The sequence below is a fragment of the Sus scrofa genome, chromosome 3 (genome assembly GCF_054392235.1).
Source record: "Sus scrofa isolate SSC_HxYL_T2T_F1_AM1 chromosome 3, Sscrofa_HxYL_maternal_Yorkshire_Landrace_v2.0, whole genome shotgun sequence".
NCBI lineage: Eukaryota > Metazoa > Chordata > Mammalia > Artiodactyla > Suidae > Sus > Sus scrofa.
This window is the reverse complement of record NC_139385.1, coordinates 65049865-65077329: the sequence shown is the minus strand read 5'-3', so window position 1 is coordinate 65077329 and position 27465 is coordinate 65049865. Positions and strand designations below refer to the sequence as shown.

Here is a 27465-nt window from a genome sequence, read left to right as displayed (position 1 = left end):
GCCACACCCCCAGCATGGAAGTTCCCAGGCTAGGAGTTGAATCAGAGCTATGGCTGCCAGCCTACACCACAGCCACAGCAACACAGGATCCGAGCCTCATCTGTGACCTACACCACAGCTCATGGCAACGCCGGATCCTTAACTCACTGAGCGAGGCCAGGGATTGAACCAGGGTCCTCATGGATCCTAGTCAGGTTCATTACTGCTGAACCACAATGGGAACTCCAATTTTGTTGTTTTTACACAATCTCTTACTTAAACTTTTTTAAAGAAAGCAAAACAAGGGCCTCAAGAGACACCAGCCCAGCCCAAGAGGAGGAGAACAGGTCTGGAGAAGCTGAACTGGGCTTCTTTCTTTCTTTTCTTTTTTTTAACCTTTCTTTCCTTCTTTTCTTTTCTTTTTTTTTTTTTTTTTTTTTTTTGGCCACATCTTCAGCATGCAGAAGTTCCCAGGCCAGTGATCGAACACAAACCACAGTAGTGACCCAAGGCACTGCTGTCACAATGGGCCGAGGGCATCTCTGCCTCAGGTCCAACGATTCTGACCTGTAATGAAGGAATGTGGGCCAGTGGTCTCCAAAATCCCAGCCCCAACATCGCCTGACAAGCAGGGGGTCCCAGCAGAGATGGGAAGACTTGTACCCACAGCTGCAGAGGTCATTTTTAAATAGAGAAGTGAATGCACTTCATCTCAGTCACCTACAGAAGGCTGCAGAGCTGACTCACAAAGGGGAGAAGGGTTGGGGCGCCTGGATGCACCATGGAGTCACCTGTACCAACCACTTAGGGTGTGGCAGAAACATCACAAAATATTTTAATGAAGTGAGTTTAAAATGATGGCCAGGTGGACATACTTAAGGGGATTTGCATGCACACTTGAGAATTCCAGTCCTAAATTATTACTAAAGAAAGTAAGTATTTACCAGAATGGAGTTACACATAGACAAATTACCATAGTAGAAACTCTACTGGAGTAGAGTTTCTCTGGATTAATTGCTAGAGTAATGACAGAGCTGTTCTAGATTAATTACTAGAGCAGGTGATTTCTAGAGGAGAGTGGTTCTCGACTGACTGCTAGGGTGAGTCACTACTAGAGTATAGCGGTCCTAGATTACTTACTAGGGTGAGTGATTTCTAGAGAACAGTGGTTCTAGATTAATTACTAGGGCAAGTAGTTTCTAGAGTAGAGTGGTTCTAGGTTAATTACTAGGGTGAGTAATTTCTAGAGTAGAGTGGGGCAAGATTACTTACTAGGGTGTGTTACTACTAGAGTACAGTGGTTCTAGATTAATTACTAGGTGAGTGATTTCTTGGGTAGAGTGGTTCTAGGTTAATTACTAGGGTGCATCACTACTAGAGTACAGTGGTTGTAGATTACTTACTAAGGTGAGTGATTTCTAGGGTAGAGTGGTTCTAGACTGATTACTAGGGCAAGTCACTACTAGAGTACACTCCATGAGGGCAGGACATTGTCACGTTCACTATCTAGAAGAGAGCTGGGCACCCAGAGGCACGGAGTAAACGCCTGTTAAATGAACTTCTTTTCCAAAAGCTTCAGTTACTGACCACAGTCAAGGCCCAGCCTAACATGGAAACCCACACACACAGATTAAAAAATCCTATGTTGAAGCCACTTACAGCCTAGGGTGGTGGGGAGTCCCTACCATACCCACCACCTGTCCTGCTGCATATGGCAAATGGGACTCCAAGAAAGCCCAACTCTTCAGAAATCAGTTTACCAAAACAGTTGTTTCAATGAGACAAGCAAGGATGTTCAGTTCATACTCACAACAGTTATTTTTCCTACAGAAATTTCCAAAATAAAGGGTCCCCCCCCAAGTTGTGTTTTATATTTTGTTATTACAGGCTAAAAATACCTCTATCAAAGTGGACAAGTACTTCTGGGTTGACATTTAAAAGTATGTGTTTATTTAACTTTTGGTTTGGAAACAGCTTCAAGCTTAAAGAAAAGGCTTCGGGAACTGAAGCGGGACCAACAACACCCAAATACCTTTGGCCTAGAAACAGACTGACCTACTGCTAACAGCTCACCCTGTCTGCTCTAACATGGCCCTCTTTCATGGTCTCCCTTTTTCACGTGATGTATGATGTGCTGAGATGTGACATCATAGAATAAGACGTGACAGAATAGGGGACTGTATGGTGTGATGTGATCAAACGGGATGGGATATGAGAGCATAATGGGGGGAATTACAGGTCTGGTATAATGTGATGTGATATGGTGCCGAATAGGGATATTTTCTCACCACAACAATAGCCTGGTTACCGAAATCACTCAGTATCACCCGTGCAGTACTTTTAGCTACAATTTGTATTCCAGATGTGTTACGTGACCCAACAGTGAACCCCAAGACAGTATTTTTCCTTTCCAGCAAAGGACCCACTCAAGGGTTGGGTATCACATTGAGTTACCACATACTTTCAGTTTCCTTTAATCCACAGCCTTTGTCTTTTTTTGTGGATGTGTGTGGTGCCCACTGCATGTGGAAATTCACAGGCCAGGGATCAAATATGGGCCTCAGCAGTAGCCCAAACTACTGCAAATGACAACACTCGATCCTTAACCCACCGTAGCAGAAGGGAACGCCAGCCTTTGCTTTTGATAAACAACATTCTGAAGAATGTTCCCCCCCCCCTTTTTTTTTGTCCCCAGCTCCTTTTTTTTTTTTGACAGTTTTGCTCAAAAAGGTTGTTTTCAGTTTGTAATAAAAATTTTTAGGGCTGCACCCACAGCATATGGAAGTTCCCAGGCTAGGGGTTGAATCAGAGCTTCAGCAGCTGGCCTACGCCACAGCCAGAGCAACATGGGATCCCAGCCACGTCTGTGACCTACACCACAGCTCACGGAAATGCTGGATCCTTAACCCACTGAGCAAGGCCAGGGATCAAACCTACAACCTCATGGATCCTAGTCAGATTCATTTCCATTGAGCCACCATGGGAACTCCTGGTTTCTGTAGACTTTAATCCAAAGAAAGTAAATGCAATAACTATTACATGACTCTAACTTCTGGCAATTAACACAGAATGCTCAAATCTAGCCTTCCAGGCCATGCAGGAAGTTAAACTCAAACAAGGAAAGAGGCTCTTAAAGCAGGACATACATCCTACCAAAGAGAACCTTCCAGTTCCTTAAGAGGCTCTCCAACCCCTCTTCTCCTCAAACCTCAGTGTTTTATTTGGATAAATGAAGACAAGCATGAGGCTGAAAGACAAAACAGCATCTGCTTGATGCTGACCTTTCCACGGCAAGCAATCTGAGCAGTGGACCCCAGCGCTGCAGCTCTAGGCGATGCCATCATCAACCTCAGCTAATGGCAATTCCTAGATTAATACACCAAAATGTAGTGCCACCTCTATGAGCCTCACGTACTGTGGAGCTGGGTCAGGTACTTTACTTCAGCTAGCAGGTGGAGGTACAAAGGATGCCCATCTCAGGTGTAACTTACCAAATCCAACCACATGCACTGGCCAACAGACGGAGGGGCCAACCTCTGTTCATCTGGACGGCCCATGACTTACAGAGCACTGGCTCTGGTGCGAGGGGCTGGAACCTCCCAGCTCCACTGAGGCCCCTACATCGCAGGAACTCCTCGTACCAGGAGCAGATTGCTGAGAGAGGTGACAATTACCCTGGCTTCAAGGGTAATTGTTACCACAAGAACTTTTTGTTCCCCATGTTGATTTTGGAACCTAGTCCCCACATTGAGAGACAGAGCACTATGTTGAGATGAGAGAGTGTCCACTTAAAACAAAAACACGGAGTTCCACTGTGGCGCAGCAGAAGCGAATCCGACTAGGAACCATGAGGTTTCAGGTTCGATCCCCGGCCTCAATCAGTGGGTTAGAGATCCGGCATTGCCATGAGCTGTGGTGTAGGTCGAAGACACGGCTCAGGTCCCGAGTTGCTGTGGCTGTGGTGTAGGCCAGCAACTCCAACTCCAACTGGATCCCTGGCCTGGGAACCTCCATATTCCATGGGTATGGCCCTAAAATGACAAAAGACAAAAAAAACCCAAAAACCCACAGGCATACATATGTATACACACACACATCCACACACGCGTGAGTTTTGGAACATCACCTTTACCCCAGTCTAGTCTCTCCAGCCAAACAAATCCTTGCTGTAATTGAATCTTAACAGATACAAGATCATGGGCTAGGAGTTCAATGGTTAATGAACCCGACTAGTATCCACAAGGATGCGGGTTCAATCCCTGGCCTTGCTCAATGGGTTAGGATCTGGCTTTGCTGTGAGCTATGGTGTAGGTCACAGACTCGGCTCAGATCCCGCATTGCTACGGCTCTGGCGTCGGCCAGCAGCAACAGCTCTGATTTGACCCCTAGCCGGGGAACATCCATATGCCGCGGGAGCGGCCCTAGAAAAGGCAAAAAGACAAAAAAAAAACAAGTGACTAGATATAATTCCCAGTGCTAGAGAGCAGGATCTCATTGCTTATCCATATTTTACATTTATTTTAAATTATAAAAGCAAAACAGTAGCATAACAGAAATTCTTTGGCTCTCTATGATCCTGTGGTAGATGAAACACCTCGTTTCTATTTGAGGTGAGCTATCCTTTTCTGCCTTTTTTTTTTTTTTTTAAAAAAAAAAAAGGTGTTTCTGTCACACAAATACTGCTTCTGGAAGGAGAAACTCCCAAAGATCCTTTCAAACCTTCAACTCAAGGCCCATCCCATTTTAAGAATGCTACCACATTTCCTCATTAAAACATCCCTAGGTCCTGGAATTCCCATCGTGGCTCAGTGGTTAACAAATCTGACTAATATCCATGAGGACTCAGGTTCAATCCCTGGCCTCGCTCAGTGGGTTAAGGATCCAGAGTTGCCGTGAGCTGTGGTTGTAGGTCGCAGACGTGGCTCAGGTTCCACGTTGCTATGGCTGTGGTATAGGCCAGCGGCTACAGCTACAGCTGATTCCACCCCTAGCCTGGGAACCTCCATATGCCGAGGGTGCAACTCTAAAAAGCCAAAAAAAAAAAACCCTCCATCCCAAATACTGGGGCCACAATTCAGAACCCTGCTGAATGGACTCCATCATTCAGGATAACCAAACTTCCTGCTGAACCTTCGTAATACCCTGAAATAGCTAATCTGTATTTTCCTTCTAGAAATAAATTCTACTTTTTGAATCCTGTTAACATGATTTACAACAACAGACTACTTAGCTTTATGAAGGTGAGAAATAAAGCCTGATCAAAACACTTAGTGACACCAGATCCAATTCCCACCAGCACTTACTGGACAGAAAGGTACATGATTCGTGACTCCAAACACCCAGCGGGTAACATTAGCCCATGTACGAGTTGCCAAGGTCTCCTCAAAGAATTTGTTTGACCAGGTGACGTAATCACTGTCTAGTGCTAAGCCAACACTGTTGGGTTCCATTTAAATTAGCTCATTCTTTTGGTGGTCAGTTATGGACTCTTTGAGGTAATTTTTTTTCAGTCCTGAGTATTTAACCTCATTTCCAAAACAAAATTCCTGGAGCACCACCCTGGCCTAGTGGTTCAGGACTCAGCATTATCACTGCTGTGGCCTGGGTTCCATCCCTGGCCCGGGGCACTTCCATGTGCCATGAGCACAAAAAAAAAAAAAAAAAAAAAAAAAAAAACCAAAAAAAACCCCAAAAAAAACCAAAAACAAAAAACAAAACCCAAAGAGGAGTTCCCGATGTGACTCAGTGATAACAAACCTAACTAGCATCCATGACGACACAGGTTTGATCCCTAGTCTTGCTCAGTGGGTTAAGGGGCCAGTGTTGCCATGAGCTGTTGGTGCAGGTCGCAGATGATGCTCAGATCTGGCGTTGCTGTGGCTGTGGCGTAAACCAGCAGCTCCAGCTCTGATTGACCCCTAGCGTGGGAACATATGCTGCAGGTGCAGCAAAAACCACAAAACTCCTTGGGAAATGCTCCTGAGGTCTCCCTCCCTTCCCAGATGCCTCACTTTTATTTCTTTGGCCTTTTCAAACCCTACTCACTGCTTATCTCAAGGCCCCCCCACACCAAGCCCACAACACCTAAAGCTCTATCACTCAGCAGACACTCTCCTGACAAATAGTAAATCTGCAACACCGACAACAACAAAAACCAACCAAACTCCACTTCAACGAAGCTGCCCTCACCTGCTGTCCCCACCCATCGCCAGTCCCCTCCTACACCCTCCCACTGTGGTTGCAGATGTTGTACAAGCTTGTCCCACCCGCTGCTGCAGATCTTCTCCCTCTTCTCTCTCCTTCCTACATGCAACCTTCTCTTGACTTCTGGAAAAATCCACCCTGCTGATGGCCTCCTGCCCTCCAGCCACCCCTGAGTCCACTCTGTGATCTCCTCCTCTTACCAGCCTTCCTGGACAGCTCAGTCGACCTTAACTCATCCAAAGAAGCCCCTCAGAGGAGTTCCCGTCGTGGCGCAGTGGTTAACAAATCCGACTAGGAGCCATGAGGTTGTGGGTTCGGTCCCTACCCTTGCTCAGTGGGTTAACAATCCGGTGTTGCCGTGAGCTGTGGTGGAGGTTGCAGACGCGGCTCGGATCCAGCGTTGCTATGGCTCTGGCGTAGGCCGGTGGCTGCAGCTCCGATTCAACCACTAGCCTGAGAACTTCCATATGCCGCGGGAGCAGCCCAAGAAATAGCAAAAAAAAGAAAAAAAAAAAAAAAGAGGCCCCTCAGAGGCCAAAGGGCTTGTGCACAATTTGCTCCCTCGGCTTGGAAGGCTTTCTCCTGCTTTGCAGCAGGCTAACACCATCCTCCTCCCCCTGCAGCTCTCAGAGGAGATCACAGGTCCTCAGAGAAAAGCCCCCGACACCCCAAACTATATTAGCTTCCCTGTCATTTCTTCTCACCCACCCTACCCCTGCACCTATCACCACTGATAATGCCACATTTTGTGAATTCTGCATGAATCCTGCATGAGCCCCTCACCCCCTCAACCGTACCTTTCATTACAACACAGGGCCTGGCACTGCTGGATGCTATCTATGTTCATCTGACTTTTTCTTCTTCTTTAAACACAAATAATAAGTGGATTTTGCCAACATATCTGTAAACTATAACCGTTCCAAGTATAAACACTTCCCCAAAGCAAAAACTGTTTTGCTTTTTTCTTTTTAGGGCTACTCTGCAGCATATGGAAGTTCCTGAGCTAGGGGCTAAACTGGAAGTGCAGCTACCAGCCCACAGCCACAGCTATGGTAGATCTGAGCTACATCTGTGACCTAGACCACAGCTCGCGGCAATGCCAGATCCTTAACCTACTGGGCGGGGCCAGAGATCATACCCAAATCCTTGTGGAAACTAGTCAGGTTCTTAACCCACTGAACCACAACAGGAACTTCCAAAAACTGGATTTGTTATTGTAATTGTTATCACTGTTCTGTAGGTTAAGAAACTGAGACCCCAGAAGGAACTAGTTCCAACTATAGTAGTGTACCTCTGAGTCTAGGGAGGGGACAAAAATTATACATGTATAGGGAGTTCTCTTTGGCCCAGTGGATTAAGGATCCCACACTGTCACTGATGTGGTGTGGGTTTAATCCCTGGCCTGGGGAACTTCTACATGTCTCAGGTATGCCCCCTGCCAAAAAAATACATGTATAACTCTAAACTGATTTCTGCTCTAAAGGAAAAAAAAAAAAAATTCAGAATAGATATATTTTAATTTCAAATACAAATACCTGGCTAGATTAGATGCATTTCTGAAAATAGTTTTTAAGGCCTGGTGAAACTGACATACCCCACACATTTCAGACCCTCTAAAGGCTAAATATAGTTTACTGAGAGGACGAATATCTGAGGCATCTGCGGTCCAGGGACTGTGGTCCATGAGGCAATAACAGGACATTTCAGTGCCTCTCCTGAGTGTTACCTATACCATCTCCAATACCCATGTGATCCCCATCACCCATGCGATCCTCGTAACCCAAGAGCGCCCCCTTTACTCAGGCAATCGCAGTCACCCACGTGGCCCCATTAACTCCACAAAATGCCAAGCTCTCCCCCATTTTAGATTCTGTATTGTATCAAGTGCACGCGTGCAAGGAAAGAAGCAAGCAATTCCACCAGGCTCCTGAGAAAACCCAACAGCCCCTCACCCCTCCCTGCTCTTATTCCGAAGTCCGGGAGGGAAACCGCTCCCAGCTCTCAACTGGTTCTTTTCCCGCCTAGCTCCACTTCTCCAAGGAACACGCCCGTGCAACCACTTTCCCCAGCAGACATCATCCTGCAACTTGCAGAAGCGGAGGCTGTGATCCCTGTCCACTCACCACCACCGCCTGCTACTCACACCTCACTTAGACAACAGCCTGGGTTAGATCACCAGTCGATATTTACATTATTGTAAGGACAATGCAAATATTACTGTGAGCTGAGCTTTGTAGTAAAAGGATGAAACCTTTCCTAACCACGCAGTTTTTAATTTTCCCTGGGGTTGACAGCCGCCCTGGAATTCTTAGCTTGATCAAGAACTCACCCACAAACTCTGCCCTGGCATGTGGACCTCCCTTCAATGTGTGCAGATGTATCCGTGCTCCATCAGTTTCTCCTCTCTGAGGAGTTGTCCTGGAGCCTCTGCCCTGCTCCCAACCAGACGGAGGACCAGATTCTCAGCTCAGGATCACCCTTCACCATCATCCTGGAGATTCCCTTCTGAAGATTTCTTCTTATACATGTAAAAACAAGCACAAACTACCAGGGGGAAAGAATGGTACATTTGACTACATGAAAATTAAGAATGTTGGTTCCTCAGAAGACCTATAACAAGAATAAAAAGCCCTGGCATGGAGAGATTTTTCAAGGCATAGAACTGAAAAAACACAGAACACACACAGCTCCTAAATAAGAAAAAGACATTTTACTCAAAAGGCAAAACAGATCCTTAATAAACACATAAAAAGATTCTTATCCCTATGAGGGAAATAACATCTCAGGGGTTCTCAGACACTATTTTTGGTCATCTTGTTTGGCTGTCCTGAGACATATAGAGTTCCCAGGTTAGGGAACAGATCTGAGCCACAGTTGCGACCTCCACTGCAGCTGCGGCAATGCCAGATCCTTTAACCCACTGTGCCAAGCTGGAGATCTAACCTGCATCCTGGTGCTACAGAGATGCTGCTGATTCTGTAGCACCACAGAGAGAACTCCTCCAATACTATTTTAATACCTACCAGATTGGCAAAAAGAAACATCTCTGACAATGATCATAGCAGCACTATTTGTAACAGCAAAACAACAACTAGGAGTTCTCTTGTGGTGCAGCAGGTTAAGGATCTGGCATTGTCACTGCAGTGGCCCTGCATCACGTGTTGCTGCTGTGGTGTGGGTTTAATCCCCGGCACAGGATCTTTCACATGCCCCAAGGCACAGCCAAAAATAAAAACAATAACAACAATAACTAGAAACTCAAATATCAATTGACAAGAGAATGAATGAATAAATAAATCAATAATGGTATATTCATTTCTTTTTTTTTTTCCTTTTTTCTTTTTAGGGCCATACCTGCAACATATGGAAGTTCCCAGGCTAGGAGTCAAATTGGAGCTGCACCTGCTGGCGTACACCACAGCAACTCGGGATCCCAGCCATATATACGACCCACACTACAGCTCAGGGCAACGCCAGGTCCTTAACCCACTGAGTGAGGCCAGGGATTGAACCCCCATCCTCTGGATACTCATCAGGTTCTTAACCCGATAAGCCACAACAGGAACTCAGGTATAGTCATTCAATGGATCACTACCCATCAATGAAAATGAATGAACGTGGCTACAGACATCAGCACGTTTCAATGTCAGAGAAACATAAACATGACTGGGGGCAGGGTGGAAAGACAAGCTTCAGAGAAATACATAAAGTATGATTCCCCTTGTAAAGAGTTAAAAAAAATTACAAAACTAAACAATGTATTGATTAGGGATACATATAAATATGTCAAAACTATAAATAAAAGCAAAGAGGTATTAACATGTAATTCAGGATAGTCATGTCCACAAGGGATGGAGGGGGATATAATCAGGAAAACACGAGGAATCCCTCAAGCCCTGGAAATAGTTTATTTTTCAGTAACAGCTGGTGAGTTTTGTATTAGACTTTACATTTGCCTTATATATTCTGACGCACACAAAAGAGTTCACATTTTAAAACTTTAGGCAGGAGTTCCCCTCATGGCACAGCGGAAACGAATCTGACTAGGATGAGGTTGCAGGTTTGACCACTGGCCTCGGTCAGTGGATTACAGATCCGGCATTGCCGTGAGCTGTGGTGTAGGTCGCAGGCATGACTCGGATATGGCATGGCCGTGACTGTGGTGTAGGCCAGCAGCTGCAGCTCCAATTTGACCCCTAGCCTGGGAACTTCCACATACCACAGGTGTGGCCCTAAAAAGACAAAAAAAAAAAAAAAAAAAAAAAGGAAAAACGAAACTTTGGGCAAACAACCATCCTATTATAAATGAATGTCCAAAAGAAAAAAGAATGGATATATGTATATGTATGACTGATTCACTGTGCTGAAACTAATTTCACACCTGAAACTGTAATACACTGTAAATCAACTCTACTCCAATAAAATTAAATTTTAAAAATTTATATGTATACAGATACATATGAATATATGTTCATATATGAATGTCCATTCTCTGCTAATAGCTATTTATTCAGAATAAAACCAACCACAAAACACTGTACCCTTTCCTAAGGCACAGTATCTTACTGGGGGCTGTTTATTTTGTTTTTTTCTTTTCCCTTTTTCAAAGTTAAAAAAAGGAAGCAGAAAAATAATAAAATCTGGTGGTTACAACACACCCAGCAACTGTTCAAGAATATTAATGACTCAGCTCCCTGGAGCTATGTTAGCTGGCTGGTAATACGCTGGGAAAACCATTCTGGGTCCGTACAGTATCATTTACATAAAGCTTATGGAAAGGCAATTCTAACAGCCGGGCAGGCACAACTGACAAACTACCACTAATCCTTACAAGCGCACAGGGCAGGTGTGAGAAATAGCACTAACAACTCTTGGTATTATGTATTCCTGTTTTCTGCATAATTTCCATAATACAAATAATACATAACAATACATAATGCATAATAATACATGACACATAATTTTTAACACAAGAACATTTCTCAACCTCAAAGGCTCACATCTATGGATTCGATGTGGGCATCTGTGTATTCACTAAATACATATCGAGAGTGCCCCATTTTGAAGTTCTCTTGTGGCACAGCGGGTTAAGGATCCAGTGTTGTCCCTGCAGTAGCTGGGGTCACTGCTGTGACACAGGTTCAATCCCTGACTGGGGAATTTCCATGTCGCTGGTGCCGTCAAAAAAAAAAAAAAAAAGAGTGCTTCATTTTTAGTTTTTTACTTTTTTAAGGAACCTCCATACTGTTCTCCATAGTGGACGCACCAATTTACATTCCCCCAATAGTGCAGGAGGGTTCCTTTCTCCCCACACTCTCTCCAGCATTTATTATTTGTAAACTTTTTAGGGATGGCCATTCTGACCAGTGGGAGGGAAAAAGAGCTAAAAACAGAGTTACCATATGATTCAGCATTCCCACTCCTGGGCATATATCTGGAGAAAACTCTAATTCAAAAATATTCATGCACCTCAATGTTCATTGCAGCACTATTTGCAATAGCCAAGACATGGAAGCAACTTAAATGTCCATCAACAGATGAATTCATAAAAAGAGGATGTGGTACACACACACACACACACACACACACACACACACACACACACACACAGGAATATTACTCAGACAAAAAGAAGGACAATGCCATTTGCAGCAACACGGATGAACTTAGGGATTATCATACTAAGTGAAGTAAACCACACAGAGAAAGACAAATATCACAGGATACTGCTTATATGTGGGATCTTAAAAAATGATACAAATGAACATATTTATAAAACAGAGACTCACAGACATAAACAACAAATTTATGTTCGCCAAAGGGGAAAGGCAGGGTGGATGGATAAATTAGGAGTTTGGGATTTGCAGATACAAACTACTATATACAAAATAGATAATCAACAAGGACCTACTGTATAACACAGCAAATTATACTCAATATCTTATAATATCTTAAGGGGAAAGAATCTGAAAAATAATATATACATTATGTATATTATATTTATATTATATATTATGTTAATCTATAATATACAATATATTACATATACAAATATATATAGTTTATATTATATATATAACTGAATCACTGTGGTTTACACCTGAAACATGACATTGAAAATCAACAATACTTCAATTTTTTAAAAACGTGTTCCAGTGACAGAAATGGTTCCAGTTGTTGCAAGACACCCAGACGTAAGACCTCCCTTCTGGGGCTCAAGGTCTGGTTTGCTCCAAACAGATAAAGCCATGAGGAGCCACATCATGACAAACAGCGGTCAGTGTTACAAAGGAAAAGTGGAGGGTGGGACAAGACCATGAGGGATGAGGTCCATCCACGGGCAGAGGGGCTCAGGCTGAGAAGAATCAGCAGGGCAGAGGGGTTGGGGAGAGCACCATGGGCAGAGGAGACAGCCCTGTGGAGGCTCTGGGAGAGAAGAGTGATTGACATGCTGGAGGGTGGGTTGGTCTTTGCTGGTGGCAGAGGACAAGCCTTAGAGGAGGCACCCAGGTAGCTCATGCAACACCCAAGGAACCGTTAAATTATCTGCATTGCTGCTTTTTATAATACAATTGATGAAAGTGTCACAAAAGAGAGAGTGGGAAAAAAAATCTGTGCTGGAAATATGATAAGAGTTACCACTTTCATTTTAAAGAAATCCCTCCTTGATCCAATGCTGCCAGAATGTGGAGTCAAGATGATAAAATCCTATCCCATCACAGCTGGTAAATGAATTCTTTAACCACTCCAAGCCTCTCAATCATTGTCAGCTCTTCCTAAAGAACCCCAATCAGCTGAAATAGCCACTGCTACCCAGCCACCCGCCCATTTGTACCTCATATTATTTCCTGGAGTGACACAGCCCCAGTGCCTTGTTTGATTATCTAATTACAATTGCATGGCCCTTATTAAGTCCTCATTAAATGCAACTGCTGGAAACCCCAGGCTTTTGTTAACGGCTAATCAGCCCTTAGAGATATACCAGTTAATTTACTTATATAAACTTTCTGATTTATGCTCCTGAAATCAAAGTACTTCCTTTGTGATTTCTTCCTTCGTGTGCTTTTGGAAAACAAGACCAAAGCATGTAAGGGGTCCAGAGTCAGTATCTGAGAAGCCTGCACAATGTAGCTTCAGCCACCTGAGCAAGACTCCAGCCACTGTCATACAGACTAGCCAAGAAGGCCACACCAGGGCTGGACCTCACCATTCCAGCCAGTCAACAGGGTCATTCTGAGCAAGCCTTGGGACCCCTACAAGGATCCCTGGGTGAAACCCCCCCCCCCCATCATGGGACACTGTTCCAGAGACAGGAAACAACCCACCCTGGGCACAGGCAACCATTCAACTCCATTCCCTTTATTTACTAGGATTTAATGTGGTCAAAGACCACCACCCCCTGACCACCCGTCCCCAAATTCTGCTGGTACAAACTGTTATTTAACTATTTAATATACTAATTACACTTATTAAACTCTGCATTAATAGATAAATGTTTCTTACACCCTTACAAGAATGCAAACTTCTTTAAAACACTTCTAAGAAGCCCTCTTGTTCTTCAATTTTTTAAATGTGACTTTGCTTTTCTTTTTTCAAACCTACTAGGTGACAAGGACAACTAAGTCCTCGATGCATACTGTTTATTTTCATGCTAAGCTTTCTTAATAATCGAAGCCTAGTGCATTGCTGATGGGAATGTAAGCTGGGGATAATTTAGGTGAAAAACAGTTTCTAATCCTCTTCAAGTAAGTTTCTGCGCCAGGCTTAAGGCAAAGTTATAACAAAGGCTCAAAGAAACCAATAAATTAGCCCAGATTCATAACCAACAGACTGATCTTGACGCCAGAGCCCTTATTTCCCCCCTCCCATCCATACTTCCTCCCTTGACCTTGTTGGGAAATCGGTTTGCCCAGAGCTGCTACAAAGGCAGTGGCAAGAACAGGGGCTGAAGGGAACCCCTCCAAAAGGCAGAAAACATCAATATTTGATGCAAAGTACAGCTTTTAGACAGCCAGCCTCTTAGGGGAAAGAACGGTCTGATTATACGGGAAGGTGTGTAATAAACACACTGAAAAATAAATAAAATCCTTCAGAGGGGCACACCTGGATGGTGACAGTCAGTATTTACTTTGTTTTAGGTGCTTTGGAGAACCCCAGGGATGGGGAAGTGATGTCGCCTCCCAAAGACTAACTTCTACCCCGTTCTCCCAGAGCTGACTCAGCTTTTGTAAGAAATATTCCCACGGGCTAGAGACGTATCCCAGAGAACACTGGATAGCTTGACCTCCCTCCCAGGGCAGCAAAGTCGCTCTGTCAGGGGAGCTTTGGAAACATCTTGCAATACTGTGTTCAGCCACGTCATGTTCTAACTGGAGGAGGAGGTCACTGTCTTCCACTGTGCCCCAACCCCAGCCCAGGAGCTCCTTCTCTAGGCGGGTCCCTGGGCTGCTAACAGAAGCCACCTCAGAGGCTGGAGCCATGCTCCTTTCCCCTCATGGGAGGAGGCTACAAAAATAGAAGGAGGAGGTCTCTGATGCCTGCCCACGCCATCCAGCTTTCCAGAGTGATCAGCCTGCAGGTACACAGCAAGCCAAGGAGAGAGGGGGCATGTCCCTGTTGCACGTGACCAGAGCAGCCTCAGACTGAAAGCTGGGCCACCTTACCCACCCAACTTTTTTTTTTTTTGTCTTTTTGTCTTTTCTAGGGCCGCTCCCGCGGCATATCGAGGTTCCCAGACTAGGAGTCCAATCGGAGCTGTAGCCGCCAGCCTACATCAGAGCCACAGCAATGCCAGATCCAAGACGCGTCTTCGAACTACACCACAGCTCACGGCAACGCCGGATCCTTAACCCACTGAGCGAGGCCAGGGATCAAACCCGCAACCTCACAGTTCCTAGCTGGATTCGTTAACCACTATGCCACGACGGGAACTCCTGCCCACCCAACTTTTAAGAAAAACGTGGGATCCATCCTTCATGCAGGTACTTGTCCATCTATTCATCCCATGAATGTTTGAAGAGCACAGACCCTGTGCTAGGCACCAGCACAGGGTAAATTACCTGTACTCAGAGAACGGACAATTTAGGAAGGGAAACAATGAACAAAGTAAAAAAGTATTTGCATATTACAAAAGGAGAAACGGCTACGGAGAAAATAAAACTGGAGATGTGTATAAGGAATGTGTGTGAGTGTGTGTGCATGTTGTGTGTGTGTGTGTGTAAGTAGGAGAACGAATTGCAATCCTCAAGGAAACAAAACCTTATATTTCTGAAGGTGGACAAGTTTTAAACAGGTAAGATTACTTTAAACACCAATGGAGGCCTCTCATGTTAAAGACTCTTTTCTTTTACTTAATATCAAACTCAGCCTCACCATAAAAGACACTTCCTTTTATCGCATTCTCTCCCACCCTCTTAAACCATCTCTCCTGATTCTTTCCGAAGAAAAGCCTAACATTGGTCAGAATGTGCACCCATTAATTACATAAACTCAGTCTAAGCTTTAAATCTTTGAAATACATTGTTAAAAAATCGGCCTATTTAGAATTCTACATCTTCTGAAAACTGTCCCCAACATGGGGCTGGCCTGTGTGTCACGTCAGTTTTGATTTTACAATATCTGTAACGGCCGGGGTACGACCAGCCCATCAGTGGATGTGGTAATGGGGTTGCCTAATCCATGCAGCCACGCCATTGGTTCCCCAGCTAAAAGTCCAAAGGTGGAGTGTCCAGCTGCCAAGGGGATGTCATCTTTTCACCATCATCAGAGGTTCTGAGTACCCAGGAAATAAAGCAAAGTGTCGGGTAACTCTTTGCGGGACATTTTCCTCCATTTGGGGACTGTCTTATTGCCTTTAAGAATAAGAAAACTGGGGAGTTCCCATTGTGGCTCCAGCTACTATCCATGAGGATTCGGATTTGATCCTTGGCCTTGCTCAGTGGGTTGAGGATCCAACGTTGCCATGAGCTGTGGTGCAGGTCACTGACACAGCTTGAATCTGGCATCACTGTGGTATAGGCTAGCAGCTGCAGCTCCGATTTGACCCCTAGCCTGGGAACTTCCATATGCTGCAAGTGCAGCTGTAAAAAGCGGGAAAAAAAAAAAAAAAAAAAAGAATAAGGATAAGAAAGGTGGGAGTTCCCACTGTGGCGTAATGTTATCTGTGTGGTTTCTCTGGAGCACTGAGATGCAGGTTCAATCCCCTGCCCACCACAGTTTCAGATCTGATCCCTGGCCCCCAGGGACTCCGTACGCCTCAGGGCGGCCAAGAAAGAAAAGAAAACTTCATATTCACTTCAAACACAAAGTAAACCCAAGGAAGGCCAAGGGCCCAGGCCAGACGACAGCACAGCCCTGCTTGATTTTGGAATGCAGCAGGAGGGGGAGAATCATTCTGAGTTCATCTCAGACACACTGTACCACAAAGCACTGAACCTCGATCAGGCATCAGATCTGGGGCTCTGCCCTCCGTGTCTGGATCCCTCTTCCTGCTGAATGAGTAACCAGATCTCTTCCCCAAAGCAGACACAGGAGCTTTCCACCAACAGTGTACAGTGAACTAAGTCAACGGATGTTTGCTGGGCAAAGGTTCCTTACATTTTCTATTTCACAAATCTTCAAGGCCCATCCTCATCCTCTACTAAAGGAGACCATTCAGAGACCAGGTACTGAATGCACCAAAGATTAAGATACAAAGTCTCAAAAGACTGGAGGGGCAAACCCTTCCTCTGACCTCTTCACCTCTGACGGGCCCCACGGGGCTCCCCCAACCTCCACGTTCCAAGAGCCTGGGCACTAAAATGTCACTGTGTGGCTCAGGGGCACCAAGGTCATAGGACCTCCTGCCTCCTACACTAACTCCCCCACTCAGAGTCTAAAATAGCTCTCTGCCGCACACCTGTCCCCACTGATAACCACCACCACAGGTCACCCCACCACCCTTTCCATCCAGAAATCCTGCCAACTCTTGCCTGAATCCTTGAGGCTCTGTGACATCTGCCCTCCTTAAAGTCTATAGTGCGGGATGGGAAATTCCCCTCGCACTTGGTTCTGTCCTTTCAGGACTTATTTATTAACTGCATTTCCCGGTAGACTTTACTCCTGGAGGGCCGGCCACAGAATAAGGAGAGAGCAGTCACCAACCCCAGCTCGGCCCCTTGGCCACTCTCTCCCTAGCCATGGTCTCCTCCTGGTAGAAGGAGGCACGTGGTGGGAAGATCTAAGGTCCGTTTTATTTCAGATTCCAAAATTTGAAAAGTCCACACAGGTTCCCAAGATACTACTGGAAAAAGCTAGTATTCCTCTACTGGCCTGTTAAAACAGGTGTCCCTGCTAACACAAGCTGTCCAAACCCTTGATTTTCAAAGAGTTTTGGACCAAAACTTATAGGGAGTGGCGAGGAAATGCTGTTTTCCATAAATTTTACGAGCCTGAATTTTTTTTTCCCCCCTATCCTTTCTCCTAGGAAGAAAGGAAAGAGATGAGGGTAGGGCGAGGACAGGAAACTGACCTGCCGAGTTTTGCTAAGTTCAGGAGCTCGGGATTCGCACCACTTGGGTTTCTCCTCTGGGCGTGAGAGGGTTCCCGGAGCCAGGGCCTCTCGAGCTGCGCCCCGCCGTGGGCTGGCCGTGTCCCCAGCGGCGACACCACCTGGAGCCTCGGGCACGTCCAGATGGCCAGGGCGGGCCGGACCCGCTGTCACCTGGCCCGGCCCCGCGGCCCCGCTCCCCCCGGGGCGGCCCTCGCTCCAGCCGGCATCTCTCCTCGGATTCCCGAGCCAAGCCTGGCCTCCGGGCGGTCACCGGGCCAGGCAGCGGAGGCACCTGCCTCGCCCGGGAAAATGCACGAGCCCGCAAGTCCCTTCTGCCACCACCCCGACCGGGACTTGCTGGAGAAATGCAGGAGAAAGGAAAACAAGCCCGAGGTAGGGCCGGGCCGGCCCGGCGTCTCCAACGAAACCCCCAACTGCGCTGCAGCCCCGAGCTGGGGCCGTGGGCCCAGCAGGGAGCGAGGTCCGGGCCCGGCCGCTGCGCCTGCCTGCCCGCCAGCTTCGCGCGCCCCTTACCCGTGAGCCGGCCGCCCCCCTCGCCATGCCCGCGGCGCCGCTGGAGGATGAAGTAGCAGCTGCTCTTCTGAGTCACCCAGAGCTTCAGGGCGTTCTTCAGCAGCACCTCCTCGGGCTTGAGCCACATCGCAGCGGTCCGGCCGCGCCCGCGGGCCCCGGCTCACATCGCCCCGGTCGCCGGGCCGAGCCCGATCGGGAGGAGTCGGCAAGGCGAGAGTGCGACCAACCGGCGCCCTGCGCTCGGGAGTCCCGGGAGCGCTGTAGGCGCAGCTCGCCCCTTGCAGCCCGCGCAGCCCGCGCGTCGGTCCCGCCCCTGGCCCGCCCGGGCCCCGCCCACGGAACCGCCCACCGGGCACCGGGCCACGCCCACCAGTCGCCCAGCGTCCACCCCGCCGGCTCCGGTGGCGCCGCCCGGTTTCCGAATCCCGGCGGCTCCCGCGCAGTTCCGGAGTGGAGGGAGGAAGTCCAGTCCCGGCGGCCAGGCTCCCCGCCTCTCTCGCTGAGGGCGCCAAGGCCCCTCTCCCCTCCTCCGTCCCTGCGAGGTCACAGCCCGGAGAGCTGGAGGAGGAGGTGATGGGGAAAAAGACATCTTGTCGCAGCTCCAGGTTTCCAGCCTAGGGAATTTATCTTTGGGGGGACAGAATGCGTGCCAGGAAACCGAGGTGTGTGTGGAATAACACAGCATTTAAAATAACAAGAAATATTTCTATAAATAATCGACAGATAGCATTCAAAATTAAAAACAATTATTTGCCTTTTTTTTTTTTTTTTTTTAAGTGCTGAGCATACGTTTTCTTTGCTCCCACGAGGGATCCCACGAAGCTGCCGAAGAGGCAGCGATGTTGTGGGACCCTGAGGCGAGTGTCAGACCAAACTCAGCACTAGACGTGGACACCCATCCTGCACACAGAAGATGCTGATTTTAGGGCCCCTCCTGAGGATCCCCTACCCAGGAATGAAACCAGTCACATTGGTTCCCAGAGACGTGAAAAGCTGGGAAGTATGGAGGAGATGATAGTAAAAACTATAGGGATTGTGGAGGCAGAGTTTCAAAAATGAGATATTTCTTCAAAGTGTGGTGGACCTGACTTGGCTGCTGGCCTGAACGGGCTGGGGATCTCCATGAGCAGTCTCCTCAATTAAATCCAACATCCTAGGAAGAGAAAAAAAGAAACTCCATCCACCTGACGGTAGGGTTTCAACAAAAGGACCCCGGACAAAACATGACTATTAATTGGGACAAAACTGAAAAGTGGAAGCAAAGTAAAGCTCCCACCAGCCTCCCGGGAACTGAGCAGAAGCTCTTCAATGGAAGCCAAGGAACTTGTTTGCAGACGATCAGAGGGATCAGCTCAGAAACCTAGCCCTGACCTGACAGGTAAGAAGCCAGGTAAGATCCTGTACCCAGGAGGAACAGGACAGCCCACCCAGGGGGCAGAGGCATGTGTGGTCCAGAGCTACAGCCTTGAGGCACAACTGAGAAAGGAAGTCATCTGTTCTCAGGGAGATGTGGGTGCCCCAAGGGGTACAGAGAGTGGGCAGGGGTGGCTGAAAAATATTCCTTCCAGAAATGGTTGCTGGAAACTGCCCCTCCCCCCACTCTCTGCAGGCCCTGGAATTGCCGAGAGAAGGGGACTGAACATGGGCCCTGTCCTAAAGGACTCACAAGCAAGAGACCAGGCCCAAAGTGTCATGGGAGTCATGCTGGGGACAGCAGGATGCACAGAATGAAGGCGCAGTTCCCTCGCACTGGGGATTGACAAAGCCCCACAGGGCAGCTGTGGTTTGACTGGGGCTGGGAAAACAAATATGTTTGCCACAGGGTCAAGTGGGAACGGCAGGTCCGGTGAGCAGATCAACCCATATGCCCTTGTGGTTGAGGGCACACCTCTGGAGAAAGACTGTCCTAGATCAAACCCCGTTCCTGCCACTGGTTCACTGCACAACCTTGACCTCGGGCAAGATAGGTTACTCAGGGAGCCCCAGTCCAGTCGGCTGTAAAATCGGGATCATCATGGCAGCTCCTTTATAGGTGCTCTCCAGCCTATAAGATATTCAAGTCCTTAGAACACACGCAAGCACTCAATAAATGTCAGCTCTTATAACTAAATGTACACAAGTTCTTGGAAGTGAAACAGTCCCCATGCACACTCACCCATATTTTAAACATCATTAAGCTCTGATCATCCGCCAAATAGTAAACATAGACTGTATGGTATTAAATTAGGGCAAGCGATTTATGAAAGCAGCTGGGAGGGCCTGGGAAGGATCCTTTGGGGTACTATGCCCTGTCAGCTCTATCTTTCCACCCCTGAGGTGCCTCCGAGGCCTCCTGTGAACCAAGTCATGTAAAAGCCAGAGGCAAGCAAGAGAGCCCAGGGGATGCCTTTGCCAGAGATCAGGCTCCTGGGCACAGAGCAAGGTGGAGAAGGTTGGAGAAGGGCCCTAGAAGGGCCACTGGAGAATATCCAGCACAGATGGTAGCAGCGTCCCCCGTCACTCATCTCTGGGTGTTCATGGTTGGTGTTAGCGGTTGAATTAAGTCCCCTACAGTCATATGTTAAAGTCCTGACCCCTAATACCTCAGAATGTGACCTTATTTGGAAAAAGGGATGTTGCAGATATAAGGAAGTTACGATGAGGTCTTCACTGGTGTCCTTATAAAATGGGAATGTTGGTGGCACAGAGGGTTAAGAATCCAACTGCAGCTCTAGTCACTGCGAAGAGGAGGGTTGAATCCTTGGTCCAGCGCCATGGGCTAAAGGATCTGGTGTTGCTGCAGCTGCAGCTTGGATTCAGTCTCTGGCCCAGGAACTTCCATACATAGCAGGTGCAGCCAAAAAGTAAATAAATAAATAATTTTTTTTCAATAATAAAATGGTGACGTTGGACACAGGCGGGCACACAGGGAGAACACCATGTGAAGGTGGGAGTGACGCTGTCCCAGCCATAGAAATACCAGAAGCTAGGAGAGAGGCCTGCAACAGATCCTTCCCTCCAAAGGAAACAGCCCTATGAACCCCTTGATCTCAAACTTCCCAAACTGCACGATCATTTCTGTTGTCAGGCTGCCTAGTTTGAGGCACTTTGGTATGGTGGTCCTAGCAAAACGACTCCAGTCTTGCCCATACCGGTTCAGTAGCAAGTCTCTTGAACCATTTTGGGTTGGATTCTGTTTCCTGCTGAGACCTTGACTGATCCCAGAAGTGACCCCAGCATGCACAGTTCCTCGGTCTGGAATTCTGGGTGGGTCGCTCACATGTTTGTGCAGACATCAGGAGCAAAAGGGCTGTGGTAATTGGTAGCATACAGTGGCCACAGTATTGCTCAAGTCACACAGATGATGCTGTGAGGGGTAAATGGAGGGCGAGGCTTGGGGGTTCGTGCTGCTGTTGCACTGGATTGCTATGGCAGCTGTGGTAATTACAAAGAATGTAGATTGAAATGGCTATTTCTGACTGCCTTGAAGAATTTGGTTTCTTTAAAATAAGCACGAAGTTTTAGAAATGAATCCCTTGTCGGTTGCATACAAACAGCTCATACAACTCAATAACAAAAACAAACCACCCAATTGAAAAATGAGCAGAAGACCTAAATAGACATTTCTCCAAAAAAGACATACAAATGGTCAACCAGCACATGAAAAGATGCTCAACATGACTAATTTATAGAGAAATGAAAATCAAAACTACAGTGAGGTACCACCTCATACCAGTCGGAATGACCATCTTGAAGAAAACCCTACAAATAGGAGTTTCTTAGTAGTGTGGCGGGCTAAGGATCTGGGGTTGTCACTGCTGTGGGCTTGGGTCACTGCTGTGATGCAGATTCGATTCCCGACCTGGGAACTTCTGCCTGCTGAGAGCATGGCCAAAAAATAAAATAAAATCCAAACTTAAATACACACACACACACACACACACACACACACACACACACACACACACACACAATGGAATACTAATCATCCATAAAAAATAATGAAATCATGCCATTTTCAGCAACATGGATGAACCTAGAGATGATCATATGAGGTGAAGTAAGACAGACAGAGAAAGACAAATACCATATGAGATCAAATTATGTGTGGAATCTAAAATATAACACAAATGAACTTATTTACAAAACAGAAACAGACTTGCAGACATAGAGAACAGACTTGTGGTTGCCAGGAGGGAGGGGTATGGGTTGGGAGTCTGGGATAAGCAGATGCAAACTGTTATATATAGAATGGATAAACAACAAGGTCCTACTGTAGAGCACAGGGAGCTATAGTCAATATCCTGTAATACACCATAATGGAAAAGAAAATAAAGGAGGGGAGGAACATGTAGTTTTAAATTCCCATCTCAAGATACAGATAGGGTGAAGTTCAAAGACTCTGTTATCTGGTACAACTACAGGACAGCCAAAGGTTATCTTCAGATCCTAAATATAATTGTTCAGGTTACAAAACTGTTGCAAAGTTTAAGTGCTCAATCTCAGCAAGTTCTCTTGCTAAGATTAGGACAGTGACAGGGAAGGAGCAGGAACCATAGACTGCGATAGGAATATTTGGGTGGATACAGACCAAGTGGTAATTATATGATGGCATGGAGGCGTTAGCTGAGGCTACAGTGGCAGTTGTGTTGCACTGTACATGTATCAAATCAGTATGTCATACACTTTAAGTTTATGTCAATTATATCTCAATTCCAAAAAGAAAGTTGGGAGTTCCCATTGTGGCGCAGCGGAAACGAATCTGACTAGTAACCATGAGGTTTCTGATTCAATCCCCGGCCCTGCTCAGTGGGTTAAGGATCTGGCATTGCTGTGAGCTATGGTGTAGGCTGCAGACGTGGCTTGGATTTAGTGTTGTTGCAGCTGTGGTGTAAGCATTCAGCTATAGCTCTGATTTGATCCCTAGCCTGGGAACCTCCATTATGCTGCAGGTACAGCCCTAAAAAGCAAAAAAAAAAAAAAAAAAGAAGAAGAAGAAAAGAAATTGAATGCAGAAACTCAAATGGGAGACAGAGAACAACAGAATTAGAACACAGATCACCAAAATTATTAAAATTATCAAAAAAAGTTATTAAAGCAAATGTGTAATAAAGAAAACAAATAAATCCAAATTTGGATATTGAAAAATTAATGTAGTCTCTAGAAAGACTGATCAATAGAGAAAGAAAGAAGGGGGGGATTCAAAATAGAACTCAATAAATGCAAATATAAAGCAGGATTGCAGATTCTAGAGATACTGAACAAACAACACTAAGATATTCAATTTTTTAAAAAAAGTTGAGCTCCCAAATCCCAGGCCTCCCTTGCCTACAGAAGCAGCCCCTTGTCCTCTGTTTAAGGAAATTAGCATTCACTCACAAGAAGGCCTTTCAGGACTTCATCAGGGGCCTTTCCCTCCCAGGTGGATGCCTGTTCTCAAAACCTACCCACACAGCCCTTCATTGGCTCAGGCCCATAACGAGAATAAACTCTGATCAAGTCCAGCAGAAAATTGCCAGTTCTACTGGTGGGGGTGGGTTGGGGTGGAGGTAGATTCTACACCAAGGAAGTTGGACTGTCTCACCAATATGCATTGAGAGGAAGCCGAGGGTCATGCATGGGAATGGAATCTGCAGTGTTAAACCAAGAAGGATGAAGTGTAAGATTGGATTCAGCCAAATTTATGAACATATATGCACTCACCCAGGACTTCTGATGTAATGTAATTCAGCACCTCGGAGTGGCCCAGAAGTTTGACTCCTTAATTGATTAAAGCCTGGCTTTAACAATGCCTGAGATGCCAAAACTTCCCTGGCATATCACAGACTAAGAACAGAATGAAGGCTTAGGAAATGAGAATATTTGAGTGGATGTATTGTGTGCAACCTACCCAACCACCACCCCACAATCATACCATGGCTCTGGCCATCAGGACCACCACCCCATAACCATGCCACCATGCATCTTCAAGACATTAAGGAAGTGTGGGAGGAGTTCCCATTTTGGCACAGGGGAAATGAATCTGACTAGTATCCATGAGAATGCAGGTTGGATCCCTGGCCCCGCTCAGCGGGTTAAGGATCTGGTGTTGCCATGAGCTGTGGTGTAGGTCGAAAACAAGGCTAGGATCCCACATTGCTGTGGCTGTGGCGTAGGCCAGCAGCTGCAGCATCAATTCGATCCTGAGCCTGGGAACTTACATCCACTGTGAGTATGGCCCTAAAAAGCAGAAAAAGAAAAAGTGTGGGGAATTTCTTCTGGTAATGGCAGTTAAAGACCAAACCCCCTGCTGAAAACAACCATAAAATCTGGATAAAGTTTTTTTTTTTTTTAATCTGTTTCAAGTCATGAGAGAACTGCTGTGGCAGCATTGCCTTGCAGGGACAAGAATCTGGGAAGGTAAAGCAGACATATAATCAAGTTCTTTCCTTCTAAGTATTTGCGTATTCCCAAGTGGCAGCTCAGAGACTAAGAAGCCAAGCATAGCTTCTAGAGGTTTACAGGCCCAAAGAGATAAAAATTGGAGATAGGATCCCCAAAGGGTTACATCCTCAGAGTAGAAGAGACAAGGCTTCACAAAGACTAGACCTGCTCAGCCCGCAAGTGTCTCAATGCCTGACTGAAATAAGATTTCCTCCAACCCTAATTACCTGCCAGGAGCAAAAGGAAATCCTCCCAAAAGATGATAACATCATCCAGAGCCTCAGTTTTTTCCTATGGTCTTTCATCCTCCATATTCTGCATCAGTACTTTACCAGGCATACTAGGAAACAAGACCACATAACTAAAAATCAAGAGAAAAAGAACAAAATCTATTAGTGACAAATGCATGGAATAACCAGACACTGGATTTACCTGATACAGAGTAGACTATATGTAAATAATCAGTTTGAGAATTGAAATGAAAATACAGAGAATTTCAGCAAAGTACTAGAAAAATGTGTGTGTGTGTGTGTACATATATATATATATATATATATATATATATATAGAGAGAGAGAGAGAGAGAGAGAGAGAGAGAGAGAGAGAGAGAAAGTCACATAGAAATCCTAGAATGGGAGTTCCCATCATGGCTAATGAACCCAACTAGCTTCCATGAGCACGTGGGTTCAATTCCTGGCCTCACTCAGTGGGTTAAGGATCTGGCATTGTCATGAGCTGTGGTGCAGGTCGCAGATGTGGCTCAGATCCCGAGTAACTGTGGCTGTGGTGTAAGCCAGCGGCTATAGCTCTGATTTGATCCCTAGCCTGGGAACCTCCATATGCTGCCAGTGCAGCCTTAAAAGACAAAAAGAAAGAAAGAAAGAAAGAAAGAAATCCTAGAATGGAAGATTAATCTACTTGAAATGAAGAACTCCATACATGGGTATAATAATAAATTACACAAAATTAAAACACTGGTGAACTGGAGGATTAAAAGAAAATAGCCAGAGATTTCTCCTAATAAAATATGCAAATGGGGAATAGCCCATGAAAAGATGCTCATTATCATTAGCCATCAGAGTAATACACATCAAAACTACAATGAGATAGTATGTTGCACTCACTATAGGATGACTATAATTGAAAGAGATAAAAAAAAAAAAAGACAATAACAAGCGTTAGTGAAATTGAAAGTGTCATGAATTGCTCTTGAGAATGTAAATGGTGTAGCCACTTTGGAAAGAAGTTTGAAAATTCTTCAAAAAGTTAAACGTAAAGTTACTATTGACCCAGGAATTCTACTCCTAGGTGTATGCCCGAAGGAATGAAAATAGTGAAAACCTATGTTCACACAGAAATTAACAAGAATGTTCATAGCAGCATTATTCATGATAGTTAAAAAGTAGAAACAACCCAAATGTCCAACAATTAATGACTGGATAAACAAAATCCTTAAAACAGAAGCTTCTTGAGGCACAAATGAAGTGCTGGCATATGCCACAGTGCAACATGGATGAACCTGGAATACCACTCTGCAGGATGAAAAAAAGCAGACACAAAGAGCTGCATGTTATATGAGTCCACTTATGTGAAATGTCCGGAATAGGCAAATCCATAGAGATGGAAAACAAATTGGCAGCTGCCATGGGCTGAGGGGAGGGATGGAGGGGAGAAATGAAGAGTAACTGCTTCATGGGCACAGGGTTTCCTTTGGAGGGATGGAATCTTTTGGCAAGTGGGGTGACACTTGCCCAACATTGTGCACATATGGAAAACCACTGAATTATATACTTTATTTTTAAAATTTATTTTACTGAAGTATAGTTGATTTACAATATTGTGTTAATGTCTGCTATAGAGAAAAGTGATTCAGATATATATATATATATATATATATATATATATATATTCTTTTTCATATTCCTTTCCATTATGGTTTATTACTGGCTATTGAATATGGTTCTCTGTGCTACCCAGTAGGACCCTGTAGTTTATCCATTCTGTATGTAATAGTTTGCATTGGCTAACCCCACATTCCCAGTCCTTCCCTCCCCACTCCCCTCCCCCTTGGCAACCACAATTCTGTTGTCTGTATTGGTGAGTCTGTTTCTGTTTTGTACCTGAGTTAATTTATGTCACTTTTTTAGATCCAGCATATAAGTGATATCAAATGGTATGTGTCTTTCTCTTTCTGACTTGCGTCACTTAGTATGATAATCTCTAGGTTCATCCATGTTGCTGCCAGTGGCATTATTTCATTCTTTTTTATGGCTGAGTAGTATTCCAGTGTGTGTGTGTGTGTGTGTGTGTGTGTGTGTGTGTGTGTGTGTGTACCACATCTTTATCCATTCATCTCTCAATGGCCATTTAGTTTGTTTCCATGTCTTGGTTGCCATAAACAGTGCTGCTGTGAACATTGGGGTCATGTATCTTTTTGAATTAGAGTATTCTGGGATATGTGCCCAGGAATGGGATTGCTGGATTACATGGCAACTCTATTTTTAGTTTTTTGAGAAACCTCCATACTGTTTTCCATAGTGGCTACACCAATTTGCATTCCTGCCAACAGTGGAGGAGAGTTTCCTTTTCTCCACACCCTCTCCAGGATTTGTTATTTGTAGACTTTTTAATAACTGATGTGAGGTGGTACCTCAGTGTAGTTTTGGTTTGCATTTCTGTAATAATTAGTGATACTGAGCATCTTTTTGTGTGCCTATTGGCCACATGTGTGTCTTCTGTGGAGAAATGTTTATTTAGGTCTTCTGCTCATTTTTTGATTGGATTGAGTTGTTGTTGTTGTTATTGAGTTGTATGAG

The 27465-nt window shown here is 45.6% G+C and overlaps 2 protein-coding genes across 27 annotated transcripts in view; one reads left to right on the top strand and one right to left on the bottom strand.

Annotated features, from left to right (window-relative positions):
• Positions 1-18545, bottom strand: part of TBC1D8 (TBC1 domain family member 8) — a 139646-nt gene extending 121101 nt beyond the window's left edge. For all 20 annotated transcript variants that reach the window (XR_014841366.1, XR_014841367.1, XM_085018588.1 and 17 more), the window contains exon 1: positions 18248-18545. Coding sequence is in view for 6 of the 20 variants with exons in the window: in XM_021087165.2 (XP_020942824.2) it covers positions 18248-18374 (127 nt within the window). In the remaining 14 variants the exon portion in view is untranslated. The remainder of the gene's footprint in view (positions 1-18247) is intronic.
• Positions 18546-18695: 150 nt separating this feature from the next.
• Positions 18696-27465, top strand: part of CNOT11 (CCR4-NOT transcription complex subunit 11) — an 84318-nt gene continuing 75548 nt past the window's right edge. For 3 of the 7 annotated variants that reach the window (XM_085018637.1, XM_085018638.1, XM_085018643.1), the window contains exons 1-2: positions 18696-18909; positions 19025-19625. The gene's annotated coding sequence lies outside the window, so the exon portion shown is untranslated. Of the gene's footprint in view, positions 19626-19856; positions 19981-27465 lie in introns of all 7 variants that reach the window. The other 4 variants (XM_085018639.1, XM_085018636.1, XM_085018640.1 and 1 more) reach the window with 2 other exon arrangements.